Source organism: Bos javanicus, chromosome 22, assembly GCF_032452875.1.
Source record: "Bos javanicus breed banteng chromosome 22, ARS-OSU_banteng_1.0, whole genome shotgun sequence".
NCBI lineage: Eukaryota > Metazoa > Chordata > Mammalia > Artiodactyla > Bovidae > Bos > Bos javanicus.
Genome location: NC_083889.1, coordinates 43,050,105 through 43,068,510, shown reverse-complemented (window position 1 = coordinate 43,068,510; position 18,406 = coordinate 43,050,105). Strand labels below are relative to the sequence as shown.

At 47.9% G+C, this 18,406-nt stretch overlaps 1 protein-coding gene across 5 annotated transcripts in view; it reads left to right on the top strand.

The window, feature by feature from the left end:
- Positions 1 to 11,699, top strand: part of ABHD6 (abhydrolase domain containing 6, acylglycerol lipase) — a 48,394-nt gene extending 36,695 nt beyond the window's left edge. For all 5 annotated transcript variants that reach the window (XM_061397441.1, XM_061397438.1, XM_061397439.1 and 2 more), the window contains 4 exons: positions 1,959 to 2,116; positions 5,409 to 5,463; positions 5,737 to 5,837; positions 10,613 to 11,699. In XM_061397441.1, the coding sequence (XP_061253425.1) occupies positions 1,959 to 2,116; positions 5,409 to 5,463; positions 5,737 to 5,837; positions 10,613 to 10,789 (491 nt within the window). In that variant the 3' untranslated portion in view covers positions 10,790 to 11,699. The remainder of the gene's footprint in view (positions 1 to 1,958; positions 2,117 to 5,408; positions 5,464 to 5,736; positions 5,838 to 10,612) is intronic.
- The last annotated feature ends 6,707 nt before the right edge of the window (positions 11,700 to 18,406 follow it).

The window sequence follows — 18,406 nt, the reverse complement described above, 5'->3', positions numbered from 1 at the left end:
CCATTACCTTCTTTACCCACTAGAACCCAACCATGAACTGAACTTGTGCACCTTCTACTGAAACATAACTAAATTTATCTTTGAAACCTTTCAACTCATTCAGAAAGTTAAGTTTTCAGGTCTAAGGCAATGGCACCCCACTCCAGTACTCTTGCCTGGAAAATCCCATGGACAGAGGAGCCTGGTAGGCTGCAGTCCATGGGGTCGCCAAGAGTCGGACACGACTGAGCGACTTCACTTTCACCTCTCACATTCATGCATTGGAGAAGGAAATGGCAACCCACTCCAGTGTTCTTGCCTGGAGAATCCCAGGGACGGGGGAGCCTGGTGAGCTGCTGTCTATGGGGTCGCACAGAGTCGGACACGACTGAAGCGACTTAGCAGCAGCAGCAGCAAGCTCGTTGAAATTGAAGGCAAGTTCCCAAAGGGTTTTCCTTTTCCCAAGCACTGTGTCTGAAGTCGTTTGATCTTATAATGATACAGTCTGAGAATTGGAGGGGACTTACCAGGTGGTCCAGTGGTTAAGATTCTGTGCTTCCAAAGCAGAGGGCGTGGGTTCAATCCCTGGTTGGGAAACTAAGATCCCGTATGTTGCACAACTCAGGCAAGAAAAAATGAAGAATTTGAGCCCTTTGGAATGTTATTAGATTTTAAATCACTTGTGGAAGGTCAGCTCTAACTGACTAACTGACTTTTTTGAGTGTATATTGATTTGCCCAGAGAAGAGTTTTATACCTGAGTTTCCATTAGAAAGTTAGAATTGAATTTGTTTGTATGTAAAAATGAAAAGATACACTTTTTTTTTTACTTTGAAATAATTTTAAATTTATAGAAATGTTGCAAAGATAGTACCCTTCATCCAGTTCTCTCCTTTAACAGCTTACATAGCACAGCAAATTTGTCACAACCAGGAAATCAACATGGGTGTATTACTATTAACTAAAATCAGGCTTTATTTAGATTTCATTAGTTTTTCTACAATTGTCCTTTTCTTTTCCAGGATCCTATTCAGGATATACCACATGACATTTAGTTTAGGATTATTTTTAAAGCAAAAAGAAATAGATCATGTAATCTGCCCATGGCATCATGAGAGCTGCACGATACGCACGTTAGATTTAGAGGAGTTGCTGAATATAGGAGATTTATGAAATGTAGGTTTCTCTAGCACAGTGTGGCTTCCACTGCCTCTCTTTCTAAGCTCTAGCTCTTCAGCTAAGTTAAACACCGAGAAACTTGTTGAGTGTTTGAAATGAAATTAATTTTACGCCCCTTCATAGACCAGCTTGTGTGAACTCTCGTGTCCTGTGTCAGGTGATAGAAAATAATGGTCAGTCTCAAGGCTCTTCTGGCTCAGGATTGCCTAATGGTCCCCTGGAGGAAGAGGGACTGTGTAGAGGGCACTCCTGCCCTCCTGCCCCAACGTGTGGGACAGCTCCAAAGGGGACTCAACTTTCACTGCATTTTATGTGCTGACCCCAAATAAGAGATTATTAAGTGGGTCCAGGCTGAAGGAAGGAGTACTCAGTCAGTCCACTCTAGTCATGCATTTCACCAGGTCTCCTCTCAACCCTTACAGATGTGTGAGAGGGGCTCAGGCAAGTTGTCTTCTAGACTCTCAAACTCTTCTTAATTTTGGTCCTACGGGTGAATCCCGTGGCAACTTAAGTGCAGATTCTGATGAAAGAGACTTAGGGGAGGGGCTGAGGTGCTTATGGGCTCCCAGTTTGCGTAGCCAGCCCTTAAGATGTTCTGAAGAAGAAAATTTTTTTCCTGTGTTTCTCAAATTGTGGTTTTGACTTTGAGCAAGGATGCCAGTACCAATTAAAAAGAAATCTACCAGTGGAAAGCACCTAAGATACATTAGGTCTGGGCTGATTTTGGAAGTTCTCTATATACAATGGGGTTTGGTAAGAAGGTAGATATATTGCCAAGCTTTTTTGGTTTGAATCCCCCAGGTCTGCAGTACTCAACTGATAATAAATTTGTGCAACGGCTCAAAGAACTGCAGGAGTCGGCCGCCGTAGAGAAGATTCCCTTGATCCCGACCACCCCGAAGGAGATGAGTGAGATGCTGCAGCTCTGCTCCTACGTACGCTTCAAGGTGCCCCAGCAGGTACCGTGGCCTCCACGGCAGTGTGCCTGCCTCTGCCCAGTGCTCAGGTGGCCAGGGCCAGCATCCCCCAACGTTCCCTCCTTGTCCTCAGCTTCCATTCATTCAGCAAGTCCCATGTCTGCGATGTATCCAACACTGTGCTTGGGCACCCTGGGGAAGAAATGAGACAGAAGGCCAGGGGGAGAAGCAGTCAATTAACAAGACAGATAATTTCACACTGTAGTAAGTTTTCTAGAGGAAATGAAGATAGTGCTGTGCTTGAAAACAGAGAGGCAGGAGAAACTTTGATAAGCCTCTGTAAGAAAACAGCCTGAGCAGGGATGCATAAAACAGTCAAGTCCAAGATGCTGGAAGGAGAGGCCAGGGTGACTGGAGCCCAGAGTGTGAGGGAAACAATGGGTTGAGGTGAGGTTGGAATAGTACACAAGGGCTGAATCAAAGATTCTCATTAAAAAAAAAAGTTTCAGGGCCCTTTTAACACCCTTAAGAATTATTGACAACCCCAACGAGCTTCTTTTTATGAAAGCTGTAACTATTGATGTGTACCACATTAGAAATTAAACCCCAGGAGAACTTAAAATACAAGAATACACAAGTACTCATTTCATTAGCTGTCAGAATGGTGACATTATCCATCATTCTGTAGACTCTGAAAATCAGCATGCTTTTGAGAGAATCAAAGTGAAAAAGGCAAGCGACATTTAGTGTTATTATGAAAATTGTGTGATGTCTTATAATCCCAAGAACCGCTTTGAGAACCACTAGGCTGGATCATGTAGAACTTTTAAGAGATTATGGGAAGGAGACTGGAGTTCTTCTAAATACAGTAGGAGAAACACTTAAGAGTTGTAGGGGAACACAGACAGAAACGGAGAAGCCCGTTAGTGTGCTGTGTTACTCCAGGATGAGGGTGTAGACGGCATAGTAGTAGTGGAGAATGAGATCTGAGAAGCTTTGGAAGGAAGGAGGTAGGACTTACTGGCCAGTGGAAAGTGGAGGATGAGAGAATGTGAGTCACAGGTGACTTCTGATACTTTAGTTGGATAAAGGTAGTGTTTTCTTCCTCCTTTTAAAAATTTTTTTATTATTTTCTGGCCATGCCACGTGGCACGCGGGATTCTCGTTCCCCAGCTAGGGATCAAACTTGTGTTCCATGCAGTGGAGACATGGAGTCTTAACCACTGGACTGCTAGGGAAGTCCCAAGGTTGTGTTTTCTGAGTAGGGGAAGGGGAGGGAGGGTGGGATTGGGGCATCTGCTAAGGGCTCCATTTTGGATGTGTTAAGTTCAAGTTCCCTGAGACACCATCATGTGCAGGGGTCATGTAGACAGTTAGAAATATGAGTGGGGCTGAGGGAAGTCTGGCCTGCGCTGTAAAATGAGAGCCATCAGCCAAGGATGGTATTAAAAGTCATGGGTCTAAATGAGGTCGTGCAGGAGATAGTGTGGGGAACCGAGAGTCCATGAGTGAGACCTCACAACAGCACATTCTCTCACTCTGTCTCAGGAGCTGGATGCTGCCTGGGGTGGGATGGGTCCTCCTGGGAGCTGAGAGAATGGGCTCTGTGCAGAGGTCGTGAACATGACTCATTAATGGATGTGGCCCATCTCTGAGGAAGCATCACAGAATCAGATTCTGTGGCATGTTCTGTCCATGAAGTTCTCTTTTCAGTCATGACTTTACACTGGTCCTCTCTCAGCACTGATCTCTTTCCAGAATAGAGTAACCAAGTAGGGTTTTAGAAAATTCCACGTTTTGAGTTATCAGAGAAGTGAAGACACTGGGAAAAAAGTAATGCAGATCCCAAAATCTTGCCCTTGTAGTCAGGGAGGAGCCCCTAGGCACTCCGCCTACTGTGTCATGTTGTGTAATGACTGTGTTGGCTGCCTTGCGTCTTCCGTTCCTACCTCAGTAAGAGCAAGGACTGTGTCTTTGGTTGTTCTGTTCCCAGCCTGCAGCAAAGTGCTTGCATGAAATAGGTCCTAGGTATAGAGGGGATGGATCAGAGGACGGGAGGAAGCCTGAACAATGCAGAGATGGAGAATGGATGTGTGGGGAGATGCAGGGTACAGGGGTGCATGAACGGATGTGTGTGCATACATCACTGATTTAGGGGTTTAGAGAGATGGATGGCCGAGTGCATGGATGGATGGGAGGGTGTCTAGAAATGGCAGAGACGGAGGATGATGGGTTGGTGGATGGAGGACAGATGGATACATGTGTAGATGTATGCATATGTGATTCAGAGGTGCTGCGTGGGTGGGTGATGGATAGGTGGATGTCTGCATGAAGCAGGGATGGAGGATGGATGGGTAGCTGCAGGCTAAGTGGACACACGGATGGACATGTGCATGTCTGAGTCAGAGATGCAGGATGGATGGGTAGGCAGGGGTGCGGAGCAGAGGTGGAGGGTGGATGGGTGAATGCAAGATGGAGAGATGCATGGGTACAGGATGGATAGTAGAACAAAGGAAATATCTGATGCTGAGCACCGTGTTGGGACAGTTTGCCATTGGTCTCACCTCTGGGCTTCCACTTCCAGACTAATCAGATGCTCCAGCGGGTGGGTTTCATCCAGAGCAGTTATGACTGGGTCTTCCCACTTCAGTCAGTGCGCAGGACTCCTGAGAGTATATTGAAGGGGTTCAGTCCATTCCTAGGGAGATGAGAGGAGTGACGGCTGCTAATGTGGCCCCGGGACCCTGCCTCCAGAACCCTGAGGTGGGGAAGAGGCGGGCCGTGTTCTCTGGCCGCAGCACCTCTCTGGGTCGGTCTCCCAGGTCCAGGAGCCCTGGCCGTCGGCATGTGCTGCAGCGCCACAGCCTGCCTGTCACACAGTGAGCTCAGGACATCGAAAGCCTTCCCAGAACTTCCCCAGTGGTTGATTTCACTGCTTAAGAGGCCCATCATCCCCAGTGGTTAATTTTTTTTTAATAGACCTTGTTTTATATTGGGTATCACTGAGTAATTACTTGATATTATTTTCATTCTGATTATGTCTCAGGATAAGCAGAGAATTCCTCACAGGTGAGGCAGCTTACATGCCACCGGGGTCCTTTGGCTTCACAGTTATTCCCAGAGTTCCTTCCTTATGAGAAAGAAAAAGCCTCTTATGAACCTAAGTCCCCATTACACTGCATGGCCATCAAGGGAATTTGGAGACCAGTCCTTACAAACCTTGACAATGCCCGAAACTGCTGGCCTTTGATTTCCCCTCTTTGTCCCAGACCCTTCTGAGGCCTGAGAATACGAATCCTCCCTCGCCTTCTGACTTTGGGTTATTTATCCCTAGATCCTGCAGGGCCTTGTTGATGTCCGCATCCCTCACAACACCTTCTACCGAAAGCGTAAGTAGCCCTGTGTTGACCTCTGAGCCTGTGACACATCTTATGGGTGGCCTGCTCGTCTTCCTTACATTTCTGAGACTGAGAGTTTTCTGGGACCCCTCAAGAAAGACGCAGTGCCTTAGACTCAAAGACTATATACCCTGTATATATCCTATACATACATAGGGACCCACCAGGGAAGCCCTATATATATACATACACACTATCTAATTCCTGTACTTGGTGGTGTCCACAGCACAGCCCACACTCACTTTATTTTCCTTCCTTACGAAGTGTTTTTGGAAATCGTCAGTGAGAAGTCGAGATACTCCCTCCATCAGAACATGGACAAGATTAAGGTCCCTACGCAGATCATCTGGGGGAAACAAGACCAGGTATGTGGCGTGTCCCTGGGGCTGCCTGTGCCAGTTACACTAGCCTCCAAAGGACAAACTCGTGGTCCTTTATGAAGGGAGCCTGGCTGCTCTCTGATACCAGGGAGAGGTGGCGCACACCTGGTGCCAAGTGCCGGCGTTCACAGGGAGTTGAGGGCAGTGACGCTGACCTCTTAAAATGTAAGACAATTTGAAAGCATTTTCATAAATTATCTTTCTCAAAGCCAGATACTGTCACATGGTACAGAAACCTTGTAAGACTACGGAAAGATGGATAAGAGTACACTTGGTCTCTTTGACATCCTAGATCCCAGTTCCCATTTCTTCAAGGCAGCACTTACAGTTTGTGTGTGTTTCTTTTAAATTTTCCAAGGCAGCGGTTGGCACACGCTTTCTCTAAAAGGGCCAGATATTAAATATTTGCAGCTTTGTGGGTGATAAGTTCCTGTTACATCTATTCAGCTCTTCTGTTGTGATGGTGACATGCAGAGCAAATGGCAGGCAGAGCTCCCGGGAGCCTGCAGTCACAAAGCAGGCAGGGGCTGTTGTTTGCCTGTTTCTATTCTAAGCATCTATCAGTGTGCATAAAGAAGTGTTGTGTATAAGATTTTCAAACATGCAGTATATACAGTTTCGTACCTTAATTGCTTCATATATATGAGAAATATGTACCTTGGAAATCATTTAATATCAGCTTGAAGAGATCCACACATTCTAGTGCTTTAAATATTTTATTTTGAAAGAATCTCAAATTTACAGGATAATTGTAAAAGTAGTACAGAGTACTCCTGTATCTGCCTTTACCCAGTTTCATCAGTTTTAACTGCTTGTTCAAAAGTTCACGTGCTGTAAAATTTACCTTGTTGCCCACCCCACTGCGGCCCCGGTGCAGAATGCTTCTGTCATCCTGTAGGTTCTCTCTTGCCCACTTGCAGTTCATCTCCATTCCTGCCCCAGCACTGTTCAACCACTGACCTGCTTTCTGTTTCTGAAGTCTTGTCTAGAATTTAGTTATCTAAAATTTTCATAAAATGATATTTTACAGTGGTGGTCTTTTGCATCTGGCTTCTTCCACTCAAGCGTGATGTTTCTGAGGTTCATCCATATCGTCGCCTATGCCAACAGTTTGTTCCTTTCTATTGCTGAGTGTCATTCCATGATACGTATGTGCCACATCTTACTTACTACCAACTTTTTAACATTTACCGCCTCATCTAGGCAGGTCTAGAAATATCTGTTTGGGGGCCATTTGGAGTGAGCTGCTTACGTCACGTCCCTTTACCTCCAGTGCTTCAAGGGGTATTTACGGCAACCCAGAATATTATCTCACATGATCACAGGACATTGTCACACCTGGGACATGTAACATTGATGACATAGCTTTTAACTAACGTACAGTCCCTATTTCAAATGGATTCCTTGTTCCAGTGACGTCCTTCCTAGAGTGCTCCTCCTCCTGCCCCTGTAGCCAGGATCACATGCTGCGTATTTTGTCTTTTTAGTTTCCTTTTATATAAAATGATGCCCACTTTCTGCCTTCATCCTTCATGACACTGTGATATTTGAAGAGTGTGGGCCAGTTATTTTACAAAATATTCCTCAGTTTGAGTTGGTTGGCTGTTTCCTCATGATTAAATTCGGGATACATATCCCTGGCCAGAATATCTCATGGGTAGTAAGACTTCACATCCTCAGAAGGAGAATGTCTTTCCTTCAGTGGTGGGAATTTTTTAAACTGTTATTTATTTTGGGGGCTGCACTTTATGGCATGTGAGATCTTAGTTCCTCAACCAGGGATTGAAACGGTGCCCTAGGCAGTGGAAGCCTCTTAACCTCTGGCCTGCCTGGGACATCCCAGTGATGGGAATTTTGATTGATTGTGACATCTGATTTCTTCATTATAGACATTATTTCTCCACTTGCAACTAATAAGCAGTCTGCAGGGAGGCACTTCGAGACCATGTGGGTATCTTGGTCCTCATCAAACATTTCCCTCTAGATTTACCATCTGTGAATGGTTGTTGCCCAAAACAAAATTTTATGTTCTTTTTGGGAGCTGCATAGTACTCCATTACCTGCTGCATTAGTGCCCTGTTGATGGTCACTTAGGTCATTTTCAGTTTTTTGCCGTTAAACCACACCTTGATGTGCACCATTATACGTGTGTGTTTGCAGTGTGAGAGCATATCTGAGGGTCAGTTCTTGGATGTGGAATAGCTTGATCAAAGCTTTGTGCGTTTTAAAATGCTGACGGGCTCTTTGACAGGCTTTGTCAGATGGCTCTGTTAGTTTGCTAGGCCTGCTGTAACCAAGTACCGCAAATTGGGAGGCTTAAACAACACAGTTACGTTGGCTGCCAGTTCTGGCATGCAGATACACTGGGGGCTTTCCTGGTGGCTCAGATGGTATAGAATCTGCCTGCAATGCAGGAGAGCTGGGTTCAACCCCTGGGTCGGGTGGATCCCCTGGGAAGGAAACAGCAACCCACTCCAGTATTCTTACCTGGAGAACTCCAGGGACAGAGGAGCCTGGTGGGCTACAGTCCGTGGGGTCACAAAGAGTTGGACATGACTGAGCGACTAACACTGTGACACCGGTTCTGGAGACTATGATCCAAGACCCAGGCCTCAGCAGACTGGTTCCTTGTGGGAGCTGGGAAGCAGAGCCTGTTCCCTGCCTTTGCCTGAGCTCCTGGGAGTTTGCTGGTGAACTTTGGTGTCCCTTGCCTTGTAGATGCCTCACCCTGGCCTCTGCCTCCATCTTCGCATGATGTCGTCCCGGTGCCTGTGCATCTCTGTGTTGAAACCTCTCATTTTTGTAAGACGCCAGTTACGATAGATTAGGGGTCCACATACTAGGTTAGGAGTTCACCCTGCTCCAGAATGATGTCATCCTAACTAATTACATCCATGATGACCCTGTTTCCCAGTAAAGTCACATTTTGTTAGAATTTGAACATATGAATTTGGGGAGGGGGCACAATCCATCCATAATAAACCTGCCAATGAAATACTGATTTATACTTAAGAAACTCCCTTTTTGTCTGCAGCTGTTCTTTAGAAATCATATCTTACTGAATGTTCTTGAAAAGTTTAAAACAAGAGGTGGTGGTGGGAAATGGAGCCTTTATAAGGCCCACAGGCAGACAGAATTACACTGTCTGTCAAAGGGTATCTGGTCGTCTCACGCTGTTGACCATCGTGAGAAGGGAAATGGGAGCAAAGCTGTCCCTGTTGAGAGAGCGCCCCTGTGGACGCTGAGGTGAAAGCCACCACTGTGAGCCCTGGGCAGACTGCACGTGCCCATCGCATGTGTGGTGTGAGCAGAGGCAGGAAGTCAGGCTGCACCTCAACTGTCCTTGACTGTGGGAGGCCCAGGAGAGGAGACTGGGGAGAAGCCAGGTGTGCCCCGGCGCAGGGGGCAGGAGGGGCAGAGGCACCGGTGTGCAGCCATCTCAACATCAGCCAGGCGCCCGAGAATGCCCAGCGCGGGAACCAGGGCGTCAGGAGCAGGGAGGACTCATCTGCCCCCTTCACAGCAGCCAAGGGACTCTGTGGACGCCTGAGCAGAGACGCGGGACTCAGGTGGGGCCAGGAGGCGGTTAGTCAGTCAGAAACCAGAGCTGGGACAGTGACGGCCTTGCTTCATCTCAGATCCCCAAGGTGACCTGGGCTCTCAGGGACCAGCAGGGAGAGGCGAGATCACGTCATGCTCCCCGTCAGCTGTTCCTTCCTGTGTTTTCTCAGCCCGGGTGCCCTGCGCTCTGCTCACCCCACTTCCTGGTGGGCAGCAAATCTTAGTATTACCAGTCTGGGTTGGGGAGAATAAAGCTCAAAAGCAGACAGTGCTCGAATTTGTTGGGATTTTGCTTTTGGCGTTAAGGCCAGAGCGGAGGGGCCGCCTTCTCTGGTCTGGGGGATGGTGAGGTGAAGGTGAAAGCGGTGAAGCGAAGGGGGTGAATATAAATCTGACCCTGAAGGAGAAGAAAGTCAGTTAACTGAGTTGGTAATAGCAAGGTGTAACCCAGGTGGAAATGAAAGGGAGTTTGAAAACCTGGGAAAGTGGTGGGCTTCACTTGGGAAAAGCACTGGCTGTTATTCACACACTTCAGGGTCTGAGGTCACGCAGCTCGGGGATCCCCTGAGGGCCTTCAGGAGCTAGTCCTCTGGCTTGTAATAATTCGTGTCTGCCTCTTGCATCTCTCCTGTGTGGCCTCCTCACAGCTTGGCCTTCCCTGGACCAGCTGCAGGGTGCATTCTCCTGGCCCAGCCCGATCACGTCCCTGTCCTTAATACAGCCCCAAGGCTCCCCACCGCCCTCAGACTGAGACCCGACTCCCAGCACGGCCAGATGTACTCCCTGCTCACACGGCTGTCCCTTGCACGCACCATCCTCCCACCCTTGTGCGGGTCCCTCTTCCACGATCCCCCTCCCTTGTGGCTTCTCAGCTCCCAGGATCCTCCCCCATCAGAGTCTTTACCACCTCGCGCTGCTCTTGTCTGCTTTCCAGTCTGGCTTCCCCACCACACCAGGGCATCCTCAGGGCAAGGCCTGTGTTTCCAGCACAGTAACCCTGCAGCAGCACACCTCCTGCCACCGAGCTGCAGAGTAAAACGTGAGGCACGTGGTTACTTCCATCAGACAGCTACAGGCCCCAACACCGGAGGGACTTGGTTCAAAAAATCACCCCTGCCAGGCCTGGACGGGAGTTCTGTTCACGGAGTGCGTTCGGGCACCTGAACCCTTTCCATCTAGTTTCCTCTCTTGTCCTGCAGGTGCTCGATGTGTCCGGGGCAGACATGTTGGCCAAGTCAATCGCCAACTCCCAGGTGGAGCTCCTGGAAAATTGTGGGCACTCAGTGGTGATGGAGAGGCCCAGGAAGACAGCCAAGCTCCTTGTCGACTTCTTGGCTTCTGTACACAGCACAGACAACAGCAAGAAGCTGGACTGAGGCCCCGGCCGCAGCCTGAGCTCCACACCCAGCCTCCACTCCTGTCTCTAGAACCTGATGCGGCCACCACTTCTCAGGGACCCTGCCCTAAATGCAGAGGGAGCACCCCAGTCCCTGAGGAAGCCAGCCCCCACTCCAGCCCTGGTCTCTATAGATCCACAGAGCCTCAGGGGCTATGAAGAAATCTCCAAGATGTTTTTTCACAAAATGCAAATTCACATGGAACAACAAAAGAAAACCCATCCATGAAATCTCCTCAGAAGTCCTCACGTTCCTGCTGCAGAGCGGCCACATCGGACCACTGAGGACATCTCCTTTAAGATGTTCCTCACAGACTGAGATTCCAGGTGTTTCTGTTGCTTCCGACATTCTCCCGGGCGTAGTTAGTGGCTGTTTTAGGGGCATTAGCCCCCCTTCACCAAGCCCTTGTTTATGTCTGATTGAAGTTTTGCGTCCCATGTGTGACTGCCCCCGTCAGCTGCAGGACCGTGGAGGAGCGCGTCAGGCTGGAGGAAGTACACGCGCAGAAGACACGGTCTGCCTCAGCCAGCTTGCAGAGCAGCAGGAGCACAGGGGGCTGATCGGACCGGCACCCTGTGTCACGTGATGGTCCCCGTGATCCTGGGTGGTGCAGTACAAAGAACCCTGGCAGGGTGGGTTTCCTGGGCATAATTTATTATTAAAAAAAAAAAATAATAAAGCAATAATATTCTAGACATCTATCTAAATAATCAGACTCGGGTTCCACTCCAAAGCACCTCTTTTCTATCTTGCTGTGCTACTGAAAAACCTTCCTTTGGATGTTTGTTAATGAATTCTGTGAATTCTGTGAACAATAATGTAATTGAAAATCTAAACTGCTGTAAAAGTGACCACAATGACATGAAATAAATATAATAAGTCTAGATCAGCAACATGCCAGTGGTTTCTGTTTCTAAGCTCTTAATGAAGTGCAGTGTTGGCAGATTTTCTGTAAACTTTAAAATGTGTTTCTTGTTTGCTTTCTTAAAATTATTTATTTATCTATTTCCGAAGTGTTTTTACTTTTTGTTTAGCTGCTTCAGGTCTCAGTTTCAGCATGCAGAATCTTTTTGGTTGTGGCATGTGAGCTCCTGGTTGCAGCATGTGGGGCTAGTTCCCTGACCAGGGACAGAACACAGGCCCCCTGCGTTGGAATCCAGGAGGCTTAGCCACTGGACCACCGGGGGAATCCCCAAAATGGGTTTTTTAAAGTAAGGCTGTTCTACAGGCATTAGAAGACCTTACTTGTATGAGTTACTGGTTTCATTTCCAGAAATCATGTTTGCAGTTTTTTTATTTTAATATTTATGTGTTTGGCTGTGCCAGGTCTCAGTTGTGGCATGTCGAATCTTTAGTTGCGGCGTGCAAACTCTTAGTTGCTGCTTACAAACTCTTAATTGCGGCCTATGGCATCTAGTTCCCTGACCAGGGAGCCAACATAGGCCCCGTACAGTTGGAGTGCGGAGTCTTAGCCACTTGACCAGCAGGGAAGTCCCATGCTTGCAGTTTTTATTCAGTTGAAATTATACATCCAAAATAAAAGGTAAGGGTCATCAAACTGTTCTTTTGACTCTTCTATGGCATTTGGAAACCTAAACTCCTCAGAATATTCACTCTTTCAAATCTTTTTACAGAGTCTGAAACCCAGTAGTTCTGGAAATAGAGTGAGAACTTTCTGTGGTGAACATTGTGGTTTAAATTGAAATTCAGGGCTTGGTCTGATTATTTTTAATATATCAAGGAAGAGCAGAATATAGGTCTTAAAAATAAGAGATGTGAAAATGTGACATCAGACTTGCAGGATGCAGCTAAAGCAGTGCTCACAAGGAAATTTATAGGCTGAAATACAAATACTAGAAAAGAAGAAAGGCTAAACATTAAATAATTTAAACTTCTATCTTAAGAAGCTAGAAAAAAAGTAAATCAAACCCAGTGGGGAGAAAATAGAAGGAAACAGAACAGTGAGAGCAGAAATCAATGAAGCAGAAAAGAAAGTATATATTTGTCATGTTGCTTGTTCCAGTCTCTCATATTCACCAAGAGCTCTGAGCTTAATGAGGTTCCCAGAGGAGTCAGTCACGACAATCACGACAGATATGACTGGGGACAGATGAAGAAGCCCCAGACCTGGGATAAGGTTCCCAGATTATTAGCCCCGGGTGAGGACAGACAGTTTCCTCCTGGGATAAGGATCCCAGATTATTAGCCCTATTAGATGGGTTGAACTAAGCATCATGTCCAGAAGCCACTGCGCTGCACCCTCAGTGGAGCCATCCAGAAAGGGGCACGTGCTGGCCATCGCCCTGGAAGGAGAGTGGGCAAGATCTTCAGGACACGGCTCCTGCCTCCTCCTGTCACTAGAAACCATCACTGGAACCCACTCCCCCTGCAGTAGAAGCGCAGAGTCCTGACTACTGGACCACCAGTAGTCCCTGGAGAGTTCTTTTGTTTGCTTGTTTATTGAATTATTTTTGGCTGTGCTGGGTCTTCGTTGCTGTGAGCGGGTTTTCTCTAGTTGCGGTCAGTGGGGGCTACTCTCTAGTTGCGGTGCGTGGGCTTCTTGCGGTGAGCTTCTCTTGTTGCAGAGCACAGGCTCTAAAGCACAGGCTCGGTGGTTGTGGCACATCAGTTTCGGTGCCCCACAGCATGAGGAATCTTCCTGGACCAGGGATTGAACCCATGTCCCCTGCAGTGGCAGGCAGATTCTTAACCACTTGACCACTAGGGAAATCCCATGAGAGCTGCTTTTGCTAGACCTGCAAAGTGGATTTTCAAGCTTTTCTCTTGACCCTGTAATTGTGGTCCTATGGTGCTAGGAAAATGCAAAATCAGGAAAGCATGTCTCCCTCTTGAGCCCCATTTCCTGCCTTTGTGATTAGGAAGAGCCTGCAGGTTCCTGTGGAGTGTCTTTATTGATGGGTCCGGTGGAGCGTCTTTAATGACAGTCTTAGAAAGAAGGAAGGGGTCACTTATCACAGCCCTGCCTGAAAGACTTCTGGAAGCTTCTGAAATAACAGTGGAAAGCCCCAGGCATCACACGTGGGCTCTTGCCTCACTGCCTGGAGCTGGGTTGTTAGTACTGCTGAGGATGGACCCTCCGGGCAGACGTTGAAGAGGCTGAGGGACCAGCAATGTTTAGAACTCAATCCGCCATTAGTCTGGGCTCCTTGTTTGGGCAGAAGTGACACCAGGAGTGACTGGTGCAAGACACTGGATGGGCTGCCTGCCAGCGTCAGTCTTATCTTCTATTTGAGCCCCTGAGATCCTCCTCCTTCCCAGGGAAGCTTACTTGTTGCTTTGTCCAAAGCAAGTCCCTGGAAATTACTGGGAGATTGTAATGTGTGTCAGGCTAGGCTGAATCTTGTAAATTACACGACTGAATCAGGTGAGTGTGCCAGCTGCTACTCTGTTTTCCATGCATCACCTTGTCAGACTCTCACGTAGCCCTATAAGAGACAAGGGGACACTGTGCCCATTTTACAGCCAAGGAGACCAAGGCTTGGAAGGGTAAAGTGCCTTGCCCAAGGTCACACAGATAACAAGTAAAGGGAAGCCTCTTGGTTTGTGACTGAAGGTGACTTGCAAAAGCAGTGCTTTCACCGGTTCAGACAGGAGCGCTATTGCTTGATTTCCATGGGAGCCTGGAGCCCTGTTGGCTCACCTGGACCAGGCCATTGTGTGGCTGCTTCAGCCGCAGATTGCTGAGGCCACACCTTGGGCCCCTGCCGAGGAAGGTAACCTGCCTGTTTATTCAGATAAGTTCGGGATCTGCCATTGCTGAGCTGCCTGTGAGGCTGGAAACCAGCTCACCTGGATTCCAGGATCATGTTGCTAAAGGGCACGTCAAGGTGCCTGCCCTCCTCATTCTAGCCTCTTAATGACTGGAACTTGTGTTATTCGGTCTCTGCAAGGCTCATTTACCTTGCTGGTACCCTCATCCCTCCTCCACACTCTGGAGATAATCAGGATTGTTTGTCCAAAGCAGATTTCTGGGGTGGGGGAGGGATGTTTCTGGTTGCCTCAGAAGTCAGGCCGCTGCTCTTGACTGGTGATCATCTGAGGAGCCGAGGGACTAGACCCCACACTGGTTGGAACTGGAAGGCTGGTTACTCAGGTTCCTGAAACATCACCTGTCCCCTCACCACCACACAATCAGAAAATCACCCACCCTGTAGCCTCCACCCCAAGTGTTGCCTTTAAAAACTTCCCTGGGAGCCATGGGAGAGTTTGGGTTTTCTGAGCATGAGCACCCTCCTCCTTGCTTGGCCTTTCCGTAAACCCTTCTCTGTTCCATACTCTGACCTTTCAGTGGGTGTGGCTTCACTGTGCCTCAGGCACACCAACTAGGGTTGATGACAGTACTAAACCAAGTCTTTTATTAAAAGCAGTCGTTTATTGGGTCTGTTTCAGAAACGTTTGCTAAAACACTCTTTGGCCAGGTTTGGGACCATTTTTAAAGGGTCTTTTGGACTCTGTCTGTTTCCCAAGTTTTTCTGCCTCTCTCTCTTCCCCACCCCTTGTTCCATATCTTTTTCATTGTTTATCTCATATCTGTCCGCTCCATCACCCAAACAAACACTCTCTTAACAGTTGGAAATCTGACTCTTCTGATTCTTCATCTTTCCAATCTTCCAAGGTCACTCCTTGAACCATACAGACTAGGACTTTCCCATCAGCCACTTCTCCCTCCCCCACTCTCATCCCTCCCAAATTGGATGATGTTCATATAGCCTCTCCATTCCCTGAAAGGAGGTTAAAAAAGAGCAGAGGGGGTGGTCACAGATGGGGCAGTGGGAAAGTCCTCAAATTACCTGCCCTGGTCTGGGCCAGAGGGCAGCCCTGCTGGGGCTGCGGTCCTGGTGTCGCCAGCTTCCCCGGGACCCAGCGTTGCTGCTGTCTGGGCTAGAAATCATCATCAGGCTGTGGGCCTGGGGTTGCCAGTGCCTGTGATAGGCTGAGGGTCTTGTGGGACCTTATGCCAGGGGGTGGGGGGAGGGAAGGATGTCCTTTGAGCAACAGGACAGCCCTGTCTGTTGACTCCTGGAGGAATCTTCCTTTTCCTCGTTTCTGGATCTTTGGTCTCTAAGCCCTCAAGACAACGACCAGGAACCTCAGGGCACACCTAGACGTCTCCCGAGCTCCAGTAAGGACGAGAGGAGAAGAGATTCTTAGTGGCAGAAAGTGGCAGGAGGGATGTCTCTGGCAGTCCAGTGGTTAAGACTCCACTGCAGGGGGTGAGAGTTTGATCCCTGGTTGGGGGACTAAGACCCCACATGCCAAGTGATGCGGGCAAAAAAGAAAAAAAAAGGGGGGGGGGGCACAAAGATGACAATCCCAGTGACCCAAGTCAGAGCTGACTGGGATTAATTAACTCGCTAGAGGGCAACTCTGAGTGTCAGACTACAGTCCCCCACCACACCTCACAGAACCAGATGTGCTACTGAATACAGAAATTTTCAGATTGTAGAGGTATGACTGCATGTGCACCACACATTGTGCAGCACGCCCAGTGAGGTCCGGGGCTGCCTTCTGTGGTCTAACGCATTCGTAGTTCTGCTGTATGCTCTGTGCATATCCGCAGCAAACGGGACAAAAGCTATAAAAAGCTTCATCTCAGTTCAGATTAAGCATTATGCCAAATGAAGAAAGATTCGGTTTCCAGATTTTTCTTGGATTCCAGGGTGGTCCCCTCTCTCCTGCTGTGGGGAGTCGGGATGGGAGGTGACATCTTGAGGAAAATCTGTTCCTCCAAGTTGGAAAGAGGGGCATGCAGATGGCTATGGTCCAAGGCTCCCTCTGGTGACTGTAAGGGGCAAGTCCTGAGTTTTATTTAACAGGTTTTAACAGTGTTATAAAAACGATGCCTCCTCAGTTTAAAATAAACAAACTGGATGCTAAAACATTGTGAGCATCTCCTCCACCTTCTACACGGCCCCACCCTTCTTCCATCAGTCCACTTGGAACCCTTCTAGACATCACACTTATGTATATATGTATCCATGTGTACACTAGATGCCGAGGCCAGTAGGAACCAAAGTTTGGTTGCTTGCTGCTCGAAAAGTCAATACTCAGAGATGAGTGTTGGTGAAAAAAAGTTGCTTTATTCAGGCACTATTGCATGGCGCCTGGCACAAAGTAAGCCCTTGATTAATATTAGCTATGATGGACTATGTCTGAGACCATCTCCTAGTTGTGGGTTAGAGGAAAAAGGTTTTAAAGGGGAGTTTCAGGAGTGCACAAGCAAGGGGCTACATGCAGAACAGCACAGTCAGTTCCAGTAATTATCTCCAGACTGATTGTGCAGCGGTGTGGTCAGCATCATCTTGAAGGTTTTATGTGTAATCAGTCAGTAACTCTACTCCAAGGTTGGGCTGTTTCCATCTCCTTAAGGCCAGCCCCTGGAATTCTCAAGTGAGCGAGATGAATTCTCTTCTACTTACACATGGAAGGACTTCTGTACCCAAGAAGGGCTCACAGGCTCCTGCTTGGTTTCCCTCTTCCTTTTTTTTTTTTTTGCTGCTTTTCAATCCTGAGGGGAACACGGGCAGGACAAGAAAGGGAATAAAGTTTTGGATCGAGAGACTCATCATAAACTTGTCAAGGGAACTCATTTTAGGGGTCCTTGGTAGGAGTTGAGAGCTGGGCACCGGATGGCAGTGGTGGAGCCAACACTGACAAGGCCCCAACCTCACAGGCTTTACATTCAAGTTTTGGCAGTCCCAGGCCCTGTCCTATAAATACCCCTGACATATCACGTAAGTGGTGGTAATATGGTGTAGTGTGGAGAGAACTGTCTAGAGTCAGATGTACTTATAACTGTGTGCTCTTGATCTTAGCCTGTTGTGCCTCAGTTTCCATCTCTGTAAAATGGATCATAATAATAGTGTCCTTAGGATTGTGTGAGAGTTCAATGAGATAATGTAGTTTTTTGCATAGTGCCTGGCCACAAAGTAAGCACTTGATTAATATTAGCTATAATTATTGAATACACATGGTATGTTTCATGAGTACAGGGGCCATATCATCTTGTTCCCAGTACTTATCACGTAATAGGGGCTCAGCAAGTACTTATTCAGTTAACGAATAGATGATACTTGGTTTACATTTGGAAACAGAACCATCTGGGCTTTTTATGTTAACCCAGACAGAATACCTACTATGCGCTGGGAGCCACAAGAGACACCGAGAAAGGGTCTTGCCCTTGGTGAGTGCTTTACATAGGAGATGCTCACCAGAAGAGATGCCAGATACAAATTTTTTTGAATGAATGAAGGCATGAGTGAGTGAATGCTCCTGGGCAGAGTCCCTTACCCCGCGCAGACATCTGCACACACGGCTTTCTGCAGAGTGGGCACTGCTGCTGCTGCTGCTAAGTCACTTCAGTCGTGTCCGACTCTGTGCGACCCCATGGACTGCAGCCTACCAGGCTCCTCCGTCCATGGGATTCTCCAGGCAAGAACACTGGAGTGGGTTGCCATTTCCTTCTCCAAGAGTGGGCACTAGAGGGCACTAAGCATGGCGAGTCTCAGATTCAGAGTTACTCCTGGGTCCTTAGGAGAACTCCGCGCGGTGGCGTCACATCCGCTCTCCATGTCA